At 35.7% G+C, this 21614-nt stretch overlaps 2 protein-coding genes across 3 annotated transcripts; both read left to right on the top strand.

The window, feature by feature from the left end:
* The first annotated feature begins 117 nt into the window (after positions 1-117).
* LOC123310490 (etoposide-induced protein 2.4 homolog) lies at positions 118-1888 on the top strand. 2 transcript variants are annotated; one of them, XM_044893970.1, is made up of 6 exons: positions 118-344; positions 409-530; positions 749-980; positions 1104-1495; positions 1549-1623; positions 1700-1888. In XM_044893970.1, the coding sequence occupies exons 1-6, from the start codon at positions 336-338 to the stop codon at positions 1779-1781; spliced, it is 912 nt and encodes a 303-aa protein (XP_044749905.1). In that variant the 5' UTR covers positions 118-335; the 3' UTR covers positions 1782-1888. The 2 variants fall into 2 exon arrangements, with proteins under 2 accessions (XP_044749905.1, XP_044749903.1); XM_044893968.1 differs by having other exon boundaries at positions 119-347.
* Positions 1889-5521: 3633 nt separating this feature from the next.
* On the top strand, positions 5522-8712 carry LOC123310489 (arginine--tRNA ligase, cytoplasmic). Its single transcript, XM_044893967.1, has 5 exons — positions 5522-5648; positions 5703-5852; positions 5915-6125; positions 6402-6654; positions 7331-8712. Exons 1-5 carry the CDS (start codon positions 5607-5609, stop codon positions 8676-8678), a joined length of 2004 nt encoding a protein of 667 aa, XP_044749902.1. The 5' UTR covers positions 5522-5606; the 3' UTR covers positions 8679-8712.
* The last annotated feature ends 12902 nt before the right edge of the window (positions 8713-21614 follow it).

Below are 21614 nucleotides of genomic sequence, written 5' to 3'. Positions count from 1 at the left end.
GAGATTAGGGACATTGAACCATAGCCGTCTTTAAGGACGGCTGTGATTGAACTCCAGCTCCAGAGACATTCTCTATGGTTTCTAATCTTTTTGTTTAATCGTGAATTCGTGTTCTATGACCTGGTCTTTGTTATGTCCACAGATTAAATGGATTTGGTTATGGCTCTCTGTTTTTTCTCGAAAATCTAATGTTTTCTTAGGATTCTTCGAATTTCTGAGCAAAAATTTCGAATGTGATAATGCGTTATATTATTAGTAAGTAGAAAGCACTCATGACGATGTTCAGAATATATTTTATTAACAATTAAAGCAGAAACAATTATTTTGAAGAAGAAATGGATTGCGTAGTGAGTTTTTATAATAGTAAAAATAGTGAAATGTATTCATTAGCTAAATGCAACTTTTTAGGAGATAGTGACACTTGCATTGAAAGGAATATGCGATAGTTTCCATGGATTTTTATATGTACCTGTTTTATTAATGAACTTTTGTCAAGGTTACTTTGGTTCAAAACTGAAGGAAAGTAAAGAGTGAGTATCATTAAAAAAGATGTGGAAGATTTGAAAATAATAATTTCTGTAATCAAGTTAAGATAACAAAAATATGGAACTTTCTATATTTCTATTTTGAAAGCATTGTCAATAGTTTATATTCGGGGTATTATATTATCTAATATTCAGAATAGTTAATATAAGGATAATTCTGATATATAGATTGAATTTTTTACGTGTATTATTTTTGCTTTCAGAGACACAAAAATTGTGGAGGCACTAAAGACAGCTTGTATATACAATTTTATATATTCTGTGATTATACTACCAGTCTTATACATATTGTGTCCTTTATGTAATATTATATTTTCCAAGACTATTAGTGAAGATTTGGTTTTAAGCATAAACACATTTTTTTATAATATTGGTCTGATCTTTCGCATACTTCCAGTACAAGTTTATAAAGCTGGACATTTCTATTTATTTCAAGTAAGTATAAAACTCATTGTAACAAATGATCTTATAGGTATTTTGATTTACTGAGTTTTCATGAAGTGTTTTTGTGATTTTCAAGATCTTTGTTTGCATTTTATCCAGGTATGATTTTTTCAGGACATTGCAAAGTTGGTTCATATCAAAAAGAAAGGCAAACCTCAGGAATGGGGAAGTGTACAAGTACGCTTATCTGATACAGTTTTCAACCTTGTAGTACAATTTGTTTATGGAGGACAGCTGTTGATAATTTCATTCTTACCAAGCATTTGGTCCTTTTGCTTTCCTAATACCAAATTATATTTTTTACCTAGCGAATGGTTTCTCCAATTTATTATATTAATTCTTACAAGTATCTGGTATTCATTGTGTCTTTTTGAATACAAATGGTACTTTTTGGCATGGAATTTGCATAAACGCTTGGGATATATTGAAAGGAATTGGCCTTATTTTATTGGTTTCAGTTTTTTTTATGCTGTGATAACAACTTACTTGGATTCCTACTGCCTAAAGTAAGTCGGAGCAGTTTGTATATGTGATGGTCATTAAATAATTTTTTTTTTAGTGCATTGATTGCTGGTATTCTATTTCCTTTTTATTTAATCAGTGCATATGAAGCAGACCCTGAAGAAAGTATCGGGTATGTACATTCAAATATTAAAATCAATTATTCACATTTTACTATTTCCAATTTGATTAATCAAAATTTTTTTCAGAGTATTTTCTATACCATTCTTCCAACCATCTGTTGTAATTACTAATACATTAATCAAGATGCTCAATAGGAAGAAAAATTGATAACCTACCTGGAAAATATCAAAGACTGGGGGGGGGGGGGTTGAATCGATGAGATGATAGAATAAATTTTATTTTGTGAATAAATGATTTTCTCTTGATTTCAACAGTATGTGAGTTTTATATCAAAATCTATATATAACCCCAACATCCCCAACAATAGCTCATGACTGCTATGAAGCTTTTCTTATTCAAACAATTTTTTCTGGCAATTATGACTGAAAAAAACCTTATTGTATTTTGAATTTAGAACTAATCTTTAATATAAAAAATATCCTTTTGATAGTATACAGCATAGCTAAACTTCTGTTTTCTAACTGTTCGGAATTCACCGTTCACTCGGCTCTGTTCAGAATAATAACTAACAAACTAACTCCTCGAGCCCACCGCGCTTCTTTTATATCGATACGCCCCTGTTCGAGAATATTCTCGCAACACAGAGAGCGATTTACGCGGTGTTTCCGAGCGGTGGCAGGGGCGTATTCAGGGGATTCGGACGATACACTGCCTCCTCCTTAAGACATTCTACTCTGTAATCTGTGTTCGGGGACCGAACATCCTGGTTGGTGTAACTGAACCTACAAGCGTCTCCCTCTGCAGCACCCTTGGTGTTGGAAATAGCATTCCACTGTGTTCTCCTTCGCCATCTGACTGCTGAGATTGAAACTGCATACCAGTTCCCATTCTATTGAAAATTACCTCCAACTTGTTTCGAACGATTCTCCGTTTGAGATGATCTAGACCACAAACCTTTGGCTTTGGCACGGCTAGCTTCTTCAGCTTGGCGAGTTCACCCCTTAGGTTCAACATAGTATCCCACATAGTTCTAGGTTACCAAGTAGAAAAGGTAACGTCGGCCATCACCTAGTCTCTAGGTTTTCTCGGGACGAGGTCGTTGTATGAAGATCTCAGGTACACTGCCAAATTTCTTCCTGAAGACGGATGCCATTCCTCTGGACATACGCTGGTCTTCGGCGATACAATGGGATAGTGAATAATATTCAGGTATAGAGAAGAGATTTTGCTGCTGCTCAATGGTTATTCCGAATCTTGCTTCTCCAGTTCCTCCATTGTTTGCTATGAATTGGTGAAAACTCATCTAATCGTGCTCCACTTTCTGGGTGGGTGTTCTTCTCAGATGGGCTTCGTCGTAGTCCGCCTCGTATTTCGCTAAATAGCGAATATGGACCAAGTAGTATGGTCCTTCCCAGGCCTTCTGTAATTTAGGTGATAATCCTCTCTTCCTCTGGAGGTTGTATAGCCAGACCAAGTCTGCAACATCGAAACCACTTTCCGTGGCTTTGCTCCAATTTGGAGGTTCTGTCGAACTTTCTCATTAATGTAGTGTGGCCTGCTCTTCAAGCTGCTCACGTAGTTCTCACCAGCTATCTTCATCCCGGGCTTACATTCAAACTCCAGGTCACAAGGCGACCTTATTTCTGGGCCGAACATAATACAGGCTGGTTTATCCTGTCGATTCTTGTACTGACGATCTGTAGGCCATGGTGAGTTGATGAAGCTACCTGTCCTCTTTGATGATCAGAGACCACTTAAGTTAGATATTTTCGAACAGTTCGAATTATTCCTTCGACCATCCCGTCCGACTGTGGGTGAAGGGCCGTTGTCTTCGTCTTCTGGATTCCGAGCAATTCGAATACATTTTGAAACAGGCTGGACTCGAAGTTCCGTCCTTGATTAGAAGGTAGCTCGAGTGTCACACCAAACCACGTAGGTAATTATTTTCATCTACAGTTTCTGGGAATGGGCCAGCAATATCCATAGCAACTCGTTCTAGAGGACTGCCTACGTTATACTGCTTGATTGGCGCTCTACGATTTCCTCTCGGGACATTCAAATAAGCAGATAATCCGCATTTCTGGCAGCAGTGCTTGACGTCTTCCTTGAAGTTGACCCAGTAAAAACTCACTTCTTTACTCCTTTTCCAGAGTTTCCTTGATACCGAAATAATGCCGACCAGAAGTTCTGACGTGTAGCTTCTCTAATACTTTTTGCACTCGACTCTCGGGAATTATCAGCGATTTCTTGGTGTGGTGCCCTCGTTATTCTCAATGGACCTCTTCAACAGTCCATCCTCCAAAATGATGGAATCCCACTGTGCCCGGACTTCAACCTAAGATTCAAATGACTCTTCTTTTCACTTAGGTCTCTGTCCTTTTTTCTTCCAATCCAGCAACATCTTCAGTTCTGGCTCATCTTCTTTATTTCGCTTTAAGGATTGTCGCAACCTGTTCGAATCCACGATGGTTGTTCTCAAGAATTCCTTCTCTTCTGCTTATCTGCAGTGCTTGAAGTCTGAAGGACATGGTCTCCTGGATAATGCATCAGCATTGCCAAGTATCTTCCCTGCACGATGCTCGACAGTAAAATTATTGTATTGCTGCAGCCTCTCTATCCATCTCGCGACTTCACCCTCTCTATTTTTGAATCGTAGAAGCCAACTCAGAGCGGCATGATCTGTCCTTGGAAGGAATTCGCGGCCATACATATTATATATTATTAGAAGTGTTTCATGGAAAAGCTCTCTCCTTGTGAAGCAATAGTTACGTTCGGGCTTTGATAGAACCTACCTGAAATATCCTATAAATTTTTCTTGGCCATTTTGAATTTGAGACAATATGTCTCCTAAGGCCTTGTTGCTCGCGTCTGTGTCCAATGTGGATGTTCCATTGGCCTGCGGGTAACTTAGGATATGTGCCGTTACTGCCGTTGTTAGAGCTTGTTTCAGTTGATTGAAAGCATCCCCACATTCTGATCCCGGTTGAAGTCCTTTCCATCCTTCGTCAGTCTCGTTAAAGGCTTTGCGATATTGGCAAATCCAAGGATGAATTTCCTATAGTAGGTGCACAATGCGAGGAAGCTTCTTACATGGTGCCTGTTTTACGGCATCGGCCATTATTCCCCTACGAACTTGATCTTGTCTGCGCTAACTATAGCTGCATATACTACATGTCCTAGGTATTTCACTTCTTTCCTGAACATGTGGCACTCCTACGGACTGAGCATTAAATTCGTAGTGCGCAGCCTCTAACAACATCTCTTGAATTCATCAGGTGGTCATCGAATGTCCGACCAAAAACAATGACATCATTCAAATAGACCAGGCACGTTTTTCAAGATTATCCTCGAGGAATGGTTTCCATTAATCGCTCGAAAGTTGAGGTGCATTACAAAGACCAAATGGCATACTGTGAACTGCCACAATCCTTTACCGATCTTAAGAGTGGTTTTCTCTTTGTCCTTGGGATATAGTTCCACTTGCCAATACCCGCTCTTCAAGACAAGTATGGAGAACCACCTCAAGCCAGAAAGCGTGTCCAAAGTATCGTCAATCCTTGGAATGGGGTAACAATCCTTTTCTTTTTCGTTCAAACAACGATAGTCTCTAAGAAGGATTGTTAACCCAATTTGTGTAGTAGTTGTGTAAATAAATTAGAGGTTCTGGAAAGAAGACAATATGGTTAATCCCACACTTGACACCAAAGCAGAGACTCTGACCGAAGTAACATTCTCAGGGTTTATCAAATTGTCTCCTTTCCAGAACGTCTAATTTATTCACACAACTACCGCACTAATTTATGTACAAGGACTTACTCTAATTTATTTACACACTCACACATCTCATCATATCTTGAGTGAGAAACTCCTTCACCTTCACTTGGCTATGAAAAGAGGTACTGCATACACATTCTTATCTTTGATATTCTGTGGTAGAAGCACAGAATTATCTCGCACAGTGAGGTTGAGGTTAGCGCAAAGATTAATTTCTTTTGTAAAGAGTTTTCTTGTTGGTCGAGGGAAAATCGAAACATGAGTACTTTTTCTGAAATTGAAAAGCAAACTCTTTCAGCAGTAAGAATTTTTTGAAATTATAATTCATTGAATCAACACGATAACCCCTTTTAGGAGCATCAGCTCAAGCTTCTAAAGTCGGATATTGAGGAATTACAACAGGGTATAAGCGAAGGAGTTCCACATTCAAGATGTGATGAGGAAATTCAGAAGCTTCAAACAGAAAATATCAAACTGAAGCATCGCTTGAAGATTTTACTGAATGTATTAATTTCATATTCGATTCATTTTCATAAATCGTTTCGAATTACACTCGATCATTTTAGGCAATTGAAAAGTATCCGTCTAATAATCAGTGCACCGAAATGGAAAGCATTCATATTCTATTGAATAATTTATTCTCAGAAGCTATACAAAAAGCTTTTCCTGATTTAACAGAAGCACCTGTTGTTATTAATTTATCTGGTAATAATGTAAAATTTGGTGATTATCAATGTAACTCTGCGATGCCAATATCCAATATGCTGAAACAAGTTGGTAAGTAATATTTTGAGGCAAAGATAATGATTTAAATAATAAATTTGGATTACCAATAAATTTTAATGAAATACTATATTTTACTTGGTTTATTTTTGACCAGCATAAAATGCTGAAATTCTTGTTCAGTTAAGTAAAAACTATTTATTTGAGATTTAGTTCCAACTCTTTTGTTTTGACTATAATATTTCATTAATTTCAGTTATATTCTAACTCATCTCAAGTTTATATTTAATTAATGATAAAATATTAATACATATCAACAATCTTCAACAGGAAAAAAAGTATCACCTAGGGATGTTGCCAATGATATTCTCAAGAATCTATCGCCTCATGAAAGTATTGAGAAGTTAGAGGTGGCTGGACCTGGCTTCATAAATATTTTTTTGAAGAGAGAATATGGACTCACCAGATTATCTACAATATTCTCCCAAGGGTTGAAACCGCCAAAACTTGAAAAAGCATTGAGGGTAATTGTGGATTTCTCATCTCCTAATATTGCCAAAGAAATGCATGTTGGTCACTTGAGGTAAGAAATTGGATCATCATCATTGAGAATAAATTGTGTTTTATAATTTCCCAAACTTCAAAATATTATCGATGTTAATTAATCCAATTTGCTGGTTATTACACATAATATTTGAATATTACACATAATAACTAGATTATTAAGTTTTTCTTGGCCAAATACAGGGTGTCTCTGGCAAACCACTAGCATGCAGTTCAGTCAAAGATCTGCTACTGTACACCTGAGCTCAAAAATAGTTTTGTTTTGAGTTGTTTGTAAACTAGCAGTCTCTATTGATATATAGGGTGTCCCTTGGTGAATAGCATATTTATGAAATGTTCAAGGGAAAATGAAAATTTTGTTACATGGATAGATAGTTCTAGCGATCTGAAATATTTCCAGTTCTGTGACGTTGCTGCTCGAACTGACAACTGACATCCACTCTGGCTTATTTCATGTAGCAATCCCTATATTTGTTTCCGATAATTTTCCAGTCATTCAAAGTTTCATGAGAAAAATCACTGATAAATGCTCATAGAAAATTGTTCTATTTCGTAGATTTGTTGAATGAAATTGGTTAATAATATGAGTAATCTTGTATTGAATTCACAAATTTAAATTAATTATCCAGGAATTGTCATATTCCTGCATTTTTGCTGAGATGAGAGGAAAAAGTGTATTTTAAAATTTATTTCAGGTCTACCATTATTGGTGAGAGTATAGCTCGTTTATTAGAATACCTAGGCCATGATGTCCTTCGACTGAATCATGTTGGAGATTGGGGTACTCAATTTGGTATGCTAATTGCTCATTTGAAGGATAAATTCCCAAACTATCTAGAAAAATTACCACCAATTGGAGACCTACAAGCGTTTTACAAAGAATCCAAAATTCGATTTGATAGTGATGAAGAATTTAAAAAAAAGGCATATGCTAGTGTTGTGAAGTTGCAGTCTTTTGAAGAGGACCATGTGAAGGCTTGGAAAATGATATGTGACATTTCAAGGAAAGAATTTGAAAAAATTTATAAGCGATTAGATATTACCTTGGTGGAACGTGGTGAATCATTTTATCAGAAATATATGGAAGAAATAGTGAAAAAGTTAGAGGAAGGGGGTTACTTGATTGAAGATGAAGGAAGAAAAATTCTTTGGGCAGAAGAACCTGGTAATGGCATACCAATGACTATTATAAAGTCTGATGGTGGTTTCACTTATGATACCTCTGATATTGCGGCCATGAAACATAGAATCCAGAATGAAAAAGCAGAATGTATAATTATAATAACTGATGCAGGACAATCGACTCATTTTAAGACTTTATTCAAATGTAGTCAAAAACTTGGAATAGTGGATCCAAAGAAACACAGGTTGGATCATATTGGTTTTGGAGTTGTATTGGGTGAAGATAAAAAAAAATTCAAGACCAGATCTGGTGATACAGTGCGCTTGGTAGATCTACTTGATGAAGGACTACGTAGGGCATTAGATAAATTGAAAGAAAAAGATAGGCATTCTGTTTTAACACAAGAAGAGCTTGAAAAGGCTCAAACTTCTGTAGCTTACGGTTGTATCAAATATGCTGATTTATCTCATAATCATAACCATGAGTATGTTTTCTCATTTGATAAAATGTTAGAGGACAAGGGAAACACTGCTGTTTACCTTCTTTATGCTTACACACGTATCAAATCAATAGCCAGAAATTCAAATTTATCTCCAGAGGATATTAAGGACTTGGCCACAAAACATTTCATTTCGTTAGAACATGAGAAAGAATGGAAATTGGGCAAAGTATTATTACGTTTTCCAGATGTGCTCATTAAAATTACTAAAGATCTGTACTTACATTGTTTGTGTGAATATTTATATGAAATTGCAACAACATTTACGGAATTTTATGATGCTTGTTATTGCATTGAAAAAGATTCCTCAGGTGATATTGTCAAGATAAATTATGGAAGGATTTTGCTAGCCGAAGCCACAGCTCTAGTTATGGAAAAATGCTTCCATATTCTTGGTTTGAATCCGGTTGAGAAAATGTGATTTCATGTGAAATAAAAGACCTGTTCGAATAAAATCTCTACTCTCTTTATTTCCTGATATAATCGTCGCATGTACAACACGCTAAATAATATGAGACCACAATTGTCGACACTGTCTTTTTACAGTCATTCAAGTCGTAGTACAACAAAAGGCAGTCCATTACACCCATCACATTACAAATGAATTTCCCAGCAACCCAGTCCATAGATAGACATAAAGGGTGGTCCAACGAAAACTCGATTTACCGACTTTGAAATGAATATGTGGAAAATCGCTCGGATGCGTCAATTTCTGATTCGAGGGGAACAACTCCCTTTTTTTCATCCCCGTTACTTCATAGACGGACCATGCTTTTGTTTTACCTTACTGCCGGTTTCATAATCAAATTTAAAGTCACTTTAAGCTTGAAGCCTCCTTTACTGTCATTTTTAGTAGGGTTAAAGGGAGCTTTAAAGTCAAAGCGGCTTCAGGTTTGATTATGAAACCGGCCGTTAGTCTATATATCGTGAATTTTTCAGAGTTACAAAAGAGTGTCGAAGCAATTGTAACTTATTCGTAGTAGAATTAGAATAGTACCTATATTCCGTAAAAGAAATGGTGGAAATGATAAAATTATTTTATAGAAATACGATGCTGCGCGAGCAACGGCGCCTTTATTCAACGATCGACATTCTGAAAAAATGTATCCGTTTCCTACGTTGTGCAACTGGTTGCCCAATGAAAGAGACGAAGCGAGAGACGTTGTAACGTGGTTACCTCGGAGAAAACTTATCTCGAGCGCCAGCTATTCTTTTCACTAGGAAGAATAGCAAACCTACCAGAGTAGCTGCTGGTCGAAGACAGAGTTCGCTGTTATCTAGGGTGGTAGCGATAACGAAGTAGTCAAAATCAAATTATGTACTAGTTTATTCACACCTTCGGAAACTGATTATATGTACAAGGGAGATATGTGTAGGTATGAAATATGAGCGAATCTATAAGCGAACATATATTCGGGAAATTCTATCCGGTCACGAGCACTTTATAAAGCTTATACCGGGTGCAGTGAAAAATCAAAGGTGGTTCAATAAAATGCGTCAACCAGAACTGACGGAATGAATACTAAGGATGACCTCGCGAAGTGAAATGACTTGCTATACGATATCGGGAGGTAATTGTATTTCTCCAGAAATGAAACACAACCAGGGTGGGTACATTCGAGACTTTCATTCGCTACCCCAAGGGCTATAACGCTTCATGACTGATAGCGAAGAAAAGGTCTATTTTTAGCGCAACTACGGGATTTCACTAACGACGAGCGGTATCTCTTATTCTCTACCCCAAGGGCTATAACGCGCCATGACTGATAGAAAAGAAGAGATTTCGGATTCAACACTTATGACGCGGACAGGGGGGTTGACGGGACTTTCAGTACCCCAAGGGCTTCCGCACCATGACTGATAGCGAAGAGAAAAGTCAGACTCGTGAAACAGGGTAAAGAACGATAAAATATAACAGAAAGCGATACAGTACAGCAGTGTCAAAGTCAAAGAAGTAACCGGTGTAGGTCTAACAAAGAAACTGAACGGTAAAGACGGGGACCTACCTCCTTTCTTTCAGGCACTCGCGAAAATCAAAGGAAAAAAAACTAAAAATCAATTCTTAATATCACTGATGCTAGCAACACAAAATTATTCTTAAACGTCGAATCGCAGAAATTACGGAGCATAAAACTAACTGAAGTAAAAGAGCAGTAAAAACGACTGAAGTAACAGAATCAAAAGTAGAGGTCACCAAGTGAAAGACTGAAGTAAAAGAGCAAAAGTGCCCGTCGCGGGGGAAAATCTGCTTTTATAGGCAAATCCCCCACACGTTAAAAATCTGAAAATTACAGAATGCGACAAGAATGAAAAACGTCGTCAGCTCCGGTTTATCGCATATCAACATCAGAAAAACGTCGAAATCTTCAACGGCATGCAAGAAAAACAACGTTAAACACAGATAAACGGTTTTTTACATTTACTCTGCCTATCGGAATGAACGTACTGATTATTTGAGAATTAAATATTTTCAAAAGGCGGAAAATGTAAAACGAAAGGAATTCACTAAAATGAACTCCAATTTTCCTCAGAAAACTGGGATTCATTACAACGTGGCTTTTTTAGGTCATGTAGCAATGGATCCGACCTTTAGTACTTGGAAATTGTTCGATGGTGTTTGACGCACAACCACATAAATTCCATCCTAATAAGATACGATTGGCTCAGGAACTGAATGAGGATGATCCCGATCGCCGATGAGTGTTCATTTTACCTTAACGGCTTTGTAAACCTACATAACTGTCGGTATTGAAAAACATGAAAATCCAAGATCATTTCGTGAGATGCATACTGAGCTCTGAGCTTACCAGAAATTAAATGTTTGTGCGGGTATTTTATGGAAATCACATAATCGGCCCTTTCTTATACCCAGTAATCTCACTTGCCAAATTTATTTAGATCTATCGGAAAATGCATTTTATCCAGCCCTCGTGCTAGTATTGGAGAATGCAGAAGACCATAAAACAATAATCATTTTCCGACAAGATGGCGCCCCACCTCATTTTGTTCAAACGGTGCGTCATTTCTTAATTTCCCTCACGCCTGGATTAGAAGAAGTGAAGCCAGATCAGGTGATCTGGCTTCGAGATAACCCCCTTTAGGGGCCTCAGTTATGGGGGATGCAGATAGTGGAAAAGCTAAGTTTTCGTTGGACCACACTATGTATGTCCACTCCCCATACAATCTACAATATACATCACAGAGTATAGAAGAAAGTACTCAATAGGTCCTTTCGTTTGCATAAACGTGTAGCACTTTTCTACACTCGATTTTAGTATTCGTTTGCTGATTGAATTTACACCAGTGTAGAAGAGGTGTAGTTTATCTACATCTCTTTTTGACTATGTGTAGATAAACTAAATTTCCTCTACACTGGTGTAAATCAAATCGAGTGTAGAAAAGTGCTATACTTTTTATGCAAACGAGAGGACCTAATACTACTACACAGAACTCATACTGTTAACACTCACTGGATATACTGTACACCAATTTCCAATTATGTTTTCTATTGGAGAAGATTGCGAAGATTTGAACTTCTCCCAATAATTTACCTCAAGTAATATCTGTTTTCTTTCTGGATATCAGTGATATATTTCTGTCATCTGTCCGTTTCTCGACGAACTAACGTTAACTTTCCTTTCTTGAAAATCTTTTCATGAATGAAATCACGTATAGATGTCAGTAGTATAAAGAATTTGTTACACTGACTTTATCAATGATTGATAAAGTCGTAAAATTTGTCGCTAGGCTAGGAGTTCCGTGTAGAGAGAGCTAGAGCAAGAACGAGTAAAAGGAACTATAAGTTTTTCTAGAACTGAAAGTGAAACTTCAACTTTGTAAGATTATTCGATAATTCGAGTGGTTTCCTCATTTTGAATGGAATGGAATGAAGAACAGTGAGCACAAAAAATAGGCGTGAAAAAAATTTGTTATTTCTATAAATAGAACCTCTATCATTAGAAAAAATATTTGTTATGCTTTTTTTTTCATGAAAATCTGTGAGAACTTGGAGATTTTCGGTGATTTATATGAGTTACTTTTATATCATATCTACCGCCTGTTAACAGGCAGGCCTACAGAATGCTGAAAAAATAGAATATAGAAATAGAATGGAATACTTATAATTCATTGTTATTGCTGAATAGCTAAAACCATTTAGTACCAAACTCGATGTTTTACTCAATGCTACCTATAACTAGTATAACACTCACTGACAATTATTATACTAACTATGCTCAACATGTGAGCGTTTTTGAAAATAACTGAAAACAGTGAAAACTATATTCCTCATTTTTTGTTTTATTATTATTGTTGTCTTCCAATAGGAACTTATTTATCGACAGGACCTTAATTGGGCTACCTCTATTTTGTATGTACATCAGTAGTTTCACACTCTACATATATGTATCCAGTAGTTTATTCGAAAAAATGGGATATGTGTTCCTGTATTTCAGGAACTTTTAGTTTATCCTGGTATTCAGAATTCACCTCATATCTGCAGTTTGGAGTTTAATGACTTTTGGCATAATTTATCTCATCCGAAAAAAGCATTTTGTTTCCTATATAATTTTCTTTAAGTTCAATATATTGAACTTAAAGAAAATATAGGAAACAAAATGTATACATTCCACTGCATCATTTTTACAGTTTTTCATTAGTTCGGGAAAATAGGTTTAAAATAGGAAATAGTCGCAGGAGCTATATCTGGAGAAAGCAGTATGATAGGGTAGCATTTTGTAGACCATTTATTGATTTTTGACATAGGTAACACTTTGAATAATGTAGGATGTAGGCAATTGTTGGTTAAACTTTTTTCAAGGTGAAGGGTAAAGATCTTAAGCATATATATCTCTGAAAAATGTGGCTGATCATGCATCACCAAAACAAAACAGTTGCAATTCCGAAAATTTCAAATATATCATAATTCCGTTCACCCTCAATGCAAGGTTTGATCTCTAAGTGGATGAATAACTGCTTGGCATCTTCACTTCTTCTACCATCTTCATCGCATCGAGAAAATCCTGCTCATTTTGTTGAAAAAGTTGTGGCAAAAGACCTGTATTTTATGGGCATCAAGGGCTCTTCGTAATTGGTCACAAGCTTGTTCCATTGGATTTAGGTCTGGGGATCTTGGAGATAATGCTAAATGTGGAACACTTGGGTTTTCTCACCTGGTGGGATCACATATAATCATCCAGGAAAATGAAATTTTTCACCAATAACTGCCCTAAAGTGTGGAAATACTCCGGTGATAACTTCATCAAGCTGTCTTAAATTATTGTCGTTTGTTGTTTTTTTTTTTGGTCTGAGTAGTTGTAATTTACAGAGGTTGTATTTGGTTAATTCTATAGTTTTTCTCTGAAAAAACCGAAAATGGGAGGCAAGCGATTGAAATAAGTTTGAATGAACAAAAACTGGAATTGAGATCTCTAATATCAATGATTTGACTGTTTGAAGCAGAAGTAAAAACGGCCACCAAGAGAGATTATCCATACCTTGTACCAAGCGATTATCATGTTTTTCTTTAAGTACAAAACTTCTTTTGTGATGGTAACAAGTCTTGAAGTTGACATAAAATAATGGATTTTTTTCCAACCTATTGGAATATATGATTAAACTTCATAAAAATTGCTTCATTGAATTGATGAGTCAATAGTCCTTGAGAAAGATTTTTTGAGAAGCAATATATATTTCGACAAAAAAATTCTAATCGGGCTCACGAAACGTACAGAAAGTACGATTAATATTGGATTAAAATGTGAAATTCTTCCTTGTCAATTTGACGGCAAAACTTTCTAGCAAATATGTGCATATCGTTATAATAAGGAATAATTTGTTATCTAATTTTCAAGACAATGACATAATCAGGCTAGTACCGTGACTACCATAATGATGCAGCTAGTCGCGAGAGAATCCGTTGGAGAAAGTATCATTAAATTTAAAATTGATTTCACTTTCTACACCAGCGATAGAGAGGCAAATATGAAGTTGTAGCAATTATACCGTTCGTTTTCATTCAGTCTTATTACTAGACCAGAAACATAAGCATTGTTTATCTTTTTCACAAAAAATTATTTCCATTGTGCATTCAATTTTGTCAAATAAACAGATCCGTTTTCTCTATCATATATTCAAAGAATGAAAATATAAAAAATATGTAGTATATGAAAATATACTAATATGTACCTATATCGAATGCACAGAATTCACATCTTCGGTTTTAAATTAGGCGATTTTAAATTGGAGTTAACTATTAACTTTTTGAGCCAGAGCCAGAAATCGATAAAACTTTTGTGGCTAAGAATGATTAGGTCATTAATTTTTTTATCAACCCTTTTTTATTATTAGAAAAAAGAGGTTAAGCTAATCGAATTAGAATTTTTACTTTTTTTATGTATTTTGATTTCAATGTCATACTCTTCAGAAGTGATTGATGTTTTTGAAGTAGGTATCTATTTTCGAAAATATCACTTTTTCGTAGGGAAGTTGGTATTTGATGAATTATCTGCAATAAAAATTACAATTGAAAAATTAATTAACAATACAATTGATACGTTCTTTATTTGGAGAATGAAATGTTCGAATTGAACAGCTCTAGCGACTCATCATAGCCCCTATCTAGTCTAGAAGTAAGAGAAACAGCCAAAATCAGGCAATTTGGGATACCCGCCTGTACAGTTTTGGCTCAAACAGTTATAGTACATACCTATAATGGAAAAATTGCAAATAGTTAAGAATTTTTAGAAAAATACATTCCTAGTTGAATTATCAAAAAAGTGTCACCTCCGTTATCACAATAATTTCATTAGAATACTTACTTGTAACCATAACCAAGTTTTCACCTGAGCTATGGTCAACTGTTGAAATTGCTATCAAATCGCTATCCTACGATGCGAAGATGTAGTAGTAGTAGTAGTAGTAGTTGTGTAGTTGTAGTAGTTAGTAGTAGATGTGCCATTTGAAATAAGAAAGTAGTATGCTGTTTTGGTATAACCGAAAGCTGCAGAAGTCGAAAATCATTTTAAGGAGAAAGTTCATTGTCGAAAGAACCATCATGCAAATTTTCAGTACAAATGGTTTTCCATAAACGTCAAATAGGCCATCGTGGTGAATCACCCTATATAGTGTGTATTTGAGTGAGGCTTTTTTTTTCAATAGATGGCAACTGGTCAAAATGAAGCGTTTCACCGAAAATCACCTATACAAAAACTTTCAAAATGACAAAGTTGAAAAAAAATTGAAAATGATTACTGAAATAGATCCTAATGCGACCCTAGACCGTTTGTTAGCTGAAGTATCGCAAAGCAGTGGGATAAAATTTATCTTCTGATTCGATGTTTAGGATATTGGCTCGTTCGATATTTACGTGGTAATGAAAATGGAAACTTTACTTACACGATTTTATGAAATGGCTCATTTCGATACCAACTGACAGAAGAGACTTAGGACACAAGTGTGAAAAAAAGAATAATACTTCAAAATCTCACCAATAAAATTCGTCTGAATTATTCACGAATTTTTTCACAATGGTCATCACAATCTTCTTGTTCGAACATTCCAACAATCGTCGTAAAAATGGGATGAAATGGGGAAACATCAAAGCACTTTTTCAACATAACAAACATAAGCATTTTCAAGAAACTGCCTCGATTTTCTACATTTTTTTTCACCCTTAATTGCACGATACAACAATTATGATTCTCTCAAAAGTAAACTGATGCATCTAATCCGATGAACTTGGTACTGAACCATTCATTGTCCAGCCATATGTTTATGTTTTGTTTTCGTTTTTGCGACGCCAGAGTCACCTTCCACAACAGTCCCGTACTTGATTCAATGAAATTTTTTCGAACTTTTAGGAGTTGTATCTCAGCCCTCTTGGATATTTTATATAGACCATTTTTGGTTAAACGACTTATTTTGTTGAGTTCTAGGTACCTTATGTCAAAAAAAGCCTCACCTTTGAACAAACCCTGTATAGAATAAAAATTTTTGTTTCAGTTGTTAAAATCAAAAAGTACAAGGGTCGTTGCCATCAGTTCCACAAGAAATGGTGAAAATGTGTACTGAGAACATTTATGTCATGGGAAGACGATATTTTGTTGTTAATGAATTAAACAACTGTATGTTCAGCTGTCCTACGTCTCAAAACGTGAAATGTGAAAATTATAGGAGGGTTACCTATATATGTTTTCCCACAGTTGAATACAATAATAGTTCCTGAGAAATTATAGACCAAAAGTAAAAGTTGATCTTAAGTCAATGACATGAAAGAAAGTAATCACAATGAAACAAATGAACAGCCGCTGGCTTTTATTCATAACTCAAAAAAAGTAAAGAAACCACATGTCTTCTTTTAAGGTTATATTCAAAGATTTGCGCTGTAAAATCGTCTTTTCACGTTCATTTATGCAATTTTCACTGTTCCATTGTCTCACGACTCAAACGAATTATTATTCATATCCCGAACATTCACTAACCTCTTCAAGTATTAGTCATCGTAGTAATTATAGCGAGGATAGAGAAATTGCCGGTTTTTCCAACCACTTTGTGTATTTAAGTGTGTAAAGTACACGCGTATGCTGTGCGTATTCTATTTTAATGGACATGACTAAGGATTTACACCAGTAGCGACGAGGTAAATAGAATAGCATTGATTCTATTTGCATTTCGTGTGGATATAACAATGATAGGTTTTGAATAAATGAAAATTTCCAGCGATTGTTCACTCGGCAGTGAGCATTTATCTACATCTATTATCATTGAATTTTTGTAGGGATGCGATGGAGAATGTACCTACCAATTAAATTTTCTTGTTATTCTAGAGGTTGTCAAATCAGAATTTCCAAGCATTAGTCACAGAAAAGTGGAAAAATTACAAATTTTCAGTTCCTTTTGCCTGGTAGTTGATTATGAGTAATACATGATAATCAACTTTTTCATTGACGTATCACGTTTCTAGAAGTGAATATCATCTTTCCGATATGGTGTGTCATACATAAATGTTCTAAGATGCAGTATAAGCAATTTATACCCTCATCTGTTACTGAATGATAATAGCGAATAATTAGTGGTGAATTATAAATACGTTGATATCTCGGGAATACGTTAAATCGCGTATCCAGGTTGTTGAATAAAGAGATTTTCGATAGCAATTTTTCGATAAACTTCCCTGAAATATTGAAACATCATTTATCAAAATCAAGCATTAGCTGAAAAATGACAAAATAAAGCTTGCCTACTTCTTCTCTCGGCCCAACTATGGAACTGCCATACTTACATAAACGTATATATGTACATAAACGATGTTACGCTATTTATTAGAATTATACAGGGTGTCCCAGGATTAATGGGAATAAATTCGGATATATGTAGTTTCAGCATCTCGAAATATGACGAAAAGTTGAAGAGTTACGTTGGTTCAAAGATGACGACTTGATTATGGATTTATGATTAATTCAATTTTTGTCAGAGGGACAGAAATGGACAAATTTTGCAGTGTTAGGTATTTTTCAAAGAGAGGTGCTCCTAGAACACAATTTTTCACCGATTCCTCATAGATACAGAGGGGTGAAATCGGCAACCCTTTTCCATTGTCCACCATGACTTTTCATTCAGGTTCATCCAAAAATATCACGATTTTTTCTAGAAACATATTGCCTTTCAACTATGGCGGAAAAAAATATATCCTTAGGTCTGTTTTTGAATATCACATCTGCTTATTCCTCATTTTAAACATTTTTAGCATAACTTGTGCACAAATCAAGTACACACAACGAACTAAATCGTTAATGCTATGCTGGTGATCAAACTGACATTCAAAATAACAAAAAGTCGATCCTACGCAACGAGAGAATGATCATGGCGGCTCTTTGTTGGTTGTTCAAAAACAGCAGGGGACCTATTTTATTTTTTTACTGGAATAAGATCATTTTCACGATAAAAACTCAGGAAAATGATATTGTCTTTCAATACATAATTTTTAATGATGATATTAGAAGCCTGTGAAAAGTTATAGTAGAAAATTCGAAGACTGTAACCTACAGTTATACCGCAAACAACCTTCTACTTCCTTATCTCTAATAGCATACCCAGTTAATCTGCGCATCGTTAGTGCCATAACTTGGGTGAAAAATGGTTGAAATTGCTGCCAAATCAGCAATCTACGATGTGAAGATATACTGGGTGTGCCCCTTCGCCACTTGAATTAAGGAGGTAGTAGATTGTTTCCGGTATTTTAGGACAAAAGTTCTTCGCCCAAAACCCCAATATGTAAAGTCATTTTAAATTTTTTAGGTCCGTATCTAAGCAAGAGCTGTTCAAAAATAAAATTTGAAAGACCTACACTGTTTTTTGACAAGGAATAGCCTTTCATTTTTTCGCAACACATTTGTATCTTCTGAAACTCTTTAGGGTTTCACTCTTTTGAGTTTTCACTCCCAGAAATAATAATGCAGAGTACTCTTAAATTGAATTTCCATCGATATCTTTATTTGTACCCTGTTTAGTATAGGTATGTTTTTCCCTATTTATAAAATTATCATCAAATCAGCCCTATTTATGGAAATCAGAATATTTTGGGTAAATTCTCATTGAATTTCTATATTGGTTCCATAAAATATTCCATATTTTGCTGATATTAAGAATATAAACCGAGATTTGAAGAATCTGGCGTTAAAGAAAGAAACTTGTCTCTAGTTATTAATTTACGCTTTCAATTTTGAAAGCAGAGCCTTGATTTTTTTTTTTTTAATTGAAGTTAGAGAACGTTTTGATGTCACCCCTTCTCTTTGTTTCCAATTCAGTTGTTTTTTATGAGAAAAAAAAAAGAGATGAACTTTAGTGTTTATAAAACTTGTTTTCACAATCATTTTTCGACGGTTCAACATATTTTGATAAAAATAGCGGCGGTGTGACTGTGACATCGGCAATTCAATTCTTCACATACATCAAAATTTTCATAGTGATATTTACCAAAATCACGCTGAAATTCAGGAATAACTGAAAATTATTCAATATTTCCAATATTATCTCTCGCGTGGTTATTTCTATTTTTCAACTGTATCAGTTCGTAATTCAGGCTATTCCTCACACATTTCCGTATTTGGGGTAGCAATCGTCTTGATCCCGAATCGTATGTGCTACTTCCCTTTAAATTCAGTCAAAATTGAGTGTCGCTGTGTGGTTTCTTTGCCACTTTACTTTACTTCAAAGACAAAGCAGAAAGCAGATGTCAATATTAGTAAGACTTTATTCGAATTTTAATCTGAGTTTAAGCTAAGCGAATTTATCACCGTTTGGTGAAATCTGCCCCACGTTTCGGATTTGATATTACATTGATTCTCCGTATAGTTGGGGAGATCAAACTTGCAAGAAAAAATTTCACCTGTACATTCTCGATCGCGGTGCCTTCTTTTTTATATTGAAGCTAATTATTCAAGATTAATAAAAAAATATAATTTGACAGTTTCATCAAGCCGAAACCATAAAAATTGGCCATAAAGGTCACAAAAATCAGTTTTTTCTCCTCCTGGGCTTCAAATTGTTTTTGCATTCATTATGAAAGTTGTAGAACATGAAATTTTCTACAAATTTTGTCCGAAGCAATTTTTTCTACGTTTGAACGTTTTCGAGGTATATGGCGATGAATGTACATTAGACTGAGTTTCTACATTGACCTTGGCCTTTCGCTTGTGTGGCTAAGCTTCTCGCCTTTATCGCCCTCTAACTCGAAAACGGTTAGGAGTATGTAAAATTGCTTCATACAAAAGTTGTATAGAATTTTATTATCTACAACTTTCATAATGAATACAGAATGGATTAGAGGTACAGGAAGGGAGATATTTAAAAAAAAGCCTTGTTATCATTTAAAACTGTCAGATTAAGAAAACTCCCCCTGATTATTGTCAGATTAATGGGTCAAGGTCAACACGTCTGCGATACGGCAATTAAGCACTTTTAAAGGACATGTGACCTTGCGTCACGTCCGAATTGTCAGTCCCTTGAAAAGTAGCTTCCTTTGGGCCCAATTATCAAAAAATCTGGTACGCCCGAAAAAAATTTTTTTAAACATTTTCAACTCTTCCGTACGGCCAGCCCCACTAAGCAAACTGCTAGATTAACATGAATTCTCATTATCAGAGGGCAGATACAGTATCTAAATCTGATACGCTCGAGTATATACCTACACCTGACGATTTTCTTTTTTACATCTTTGAGAACCTGCAGACGCTCTCCCCACCGCTGAAAGTGCATACATTATAGGACCTTTTTCTCTTTCTTCCATCCAATTTTCAAAATGCACTAGGTCTCCACGACGCTCGAGTAAATCCCGGTTTAGCATCGTTGGCTCCCCAACTAGTAGCGGTAAATAGACAACTTTACCTTAAATACCTTCTTTATTGTATGTTGTCTCCAAATTGCTGTTGTGAAACTCGTTTAGATGATAAAACAACTCTATATCGTTATCAAAAAAATAGAAAAATAATAAACCAACGTGAATTTGGATCGTTTTCCTGTTTTCCCACGGTAAAATTCACATGAATTAATATGGTTTGCGATAGAAAACGAATGAACCTGAAACCCATTGGATAGTAAATCCGCCCCGTTTGGGAATTTATGCCCTAGGAAATTACATATCTGTGTAACTGACCATACTTTATAGACCGTTCACTACGTTGCTAATTAATTCGAATAACATCGCGGAAACGTTAAAAACCAGAACAGAACGGATGTTTGTCCTAAGCGTTCACTCTTTATCGCCCTTCCTGCATGTCATCCCACCCCTTTATCATAATCGCCCATTAAATATGGAAATTGCGCCTGGGCAATGAAAGGAAATTGCTATGCTTGATTGTATCGGAATAACGCCACCCCTCTACGATCGAGAGAGGGGTCATTATCGAAAATTTTATTTATAAGTTATTAGGGTGTGCGCTAACTGCCGGTTTCTGGTATATGAATGGGGTTCGGCTTACCCGCATATCTAGGCATATAAGGGCGGTTAAAAGGTCATTGTTGCGTCGATTTTCGGACGCGTGTCGCCCGTATGGACCGGCATGGCAATTGATGCTCTCGTCCTTTTTTTTGCGGCACGCGATCTGAAGGACCATGGGAAATTGGGTGCCGACACTGGGAGAAACGTCATAGGTGACATATTCGATGGTCACCTCTACCGTCCAAACTATACCAGATAGAAATTTCGTTTTTCGACAAAAAAATTCCACCTTTTCAAGCCCTTGAACATTATGTATGTACTAATCTAAAGGTTGATCGGGTATGTAGTCAACTATATAGTTTTTTAGCTCTTTATTGTATCAACCAAGCTTTCGGACAATGTCTTGTCCTTCTTCGGGGT

Source organism: Coccinella septempunctata, chromosome 3, assembly GCF_907165205.1.
Source record: "Coccinella septempunctata chromosome 3, icCocSept1.1, whole genome shotgun sequence".
Taxonomy (NCBI): domain Eukaryota; kingdom Metazoa; phylum Arthropoda; class Insecta; order Coleoptera; family Coccinellidae; genus Coccinella; species Coccinella septempunctata.
The sequence above is the reverse complement of the archived record's forward strand: the minus strand, read 5'-3'. Positions and strand labels throughout refer to the sequence as shown.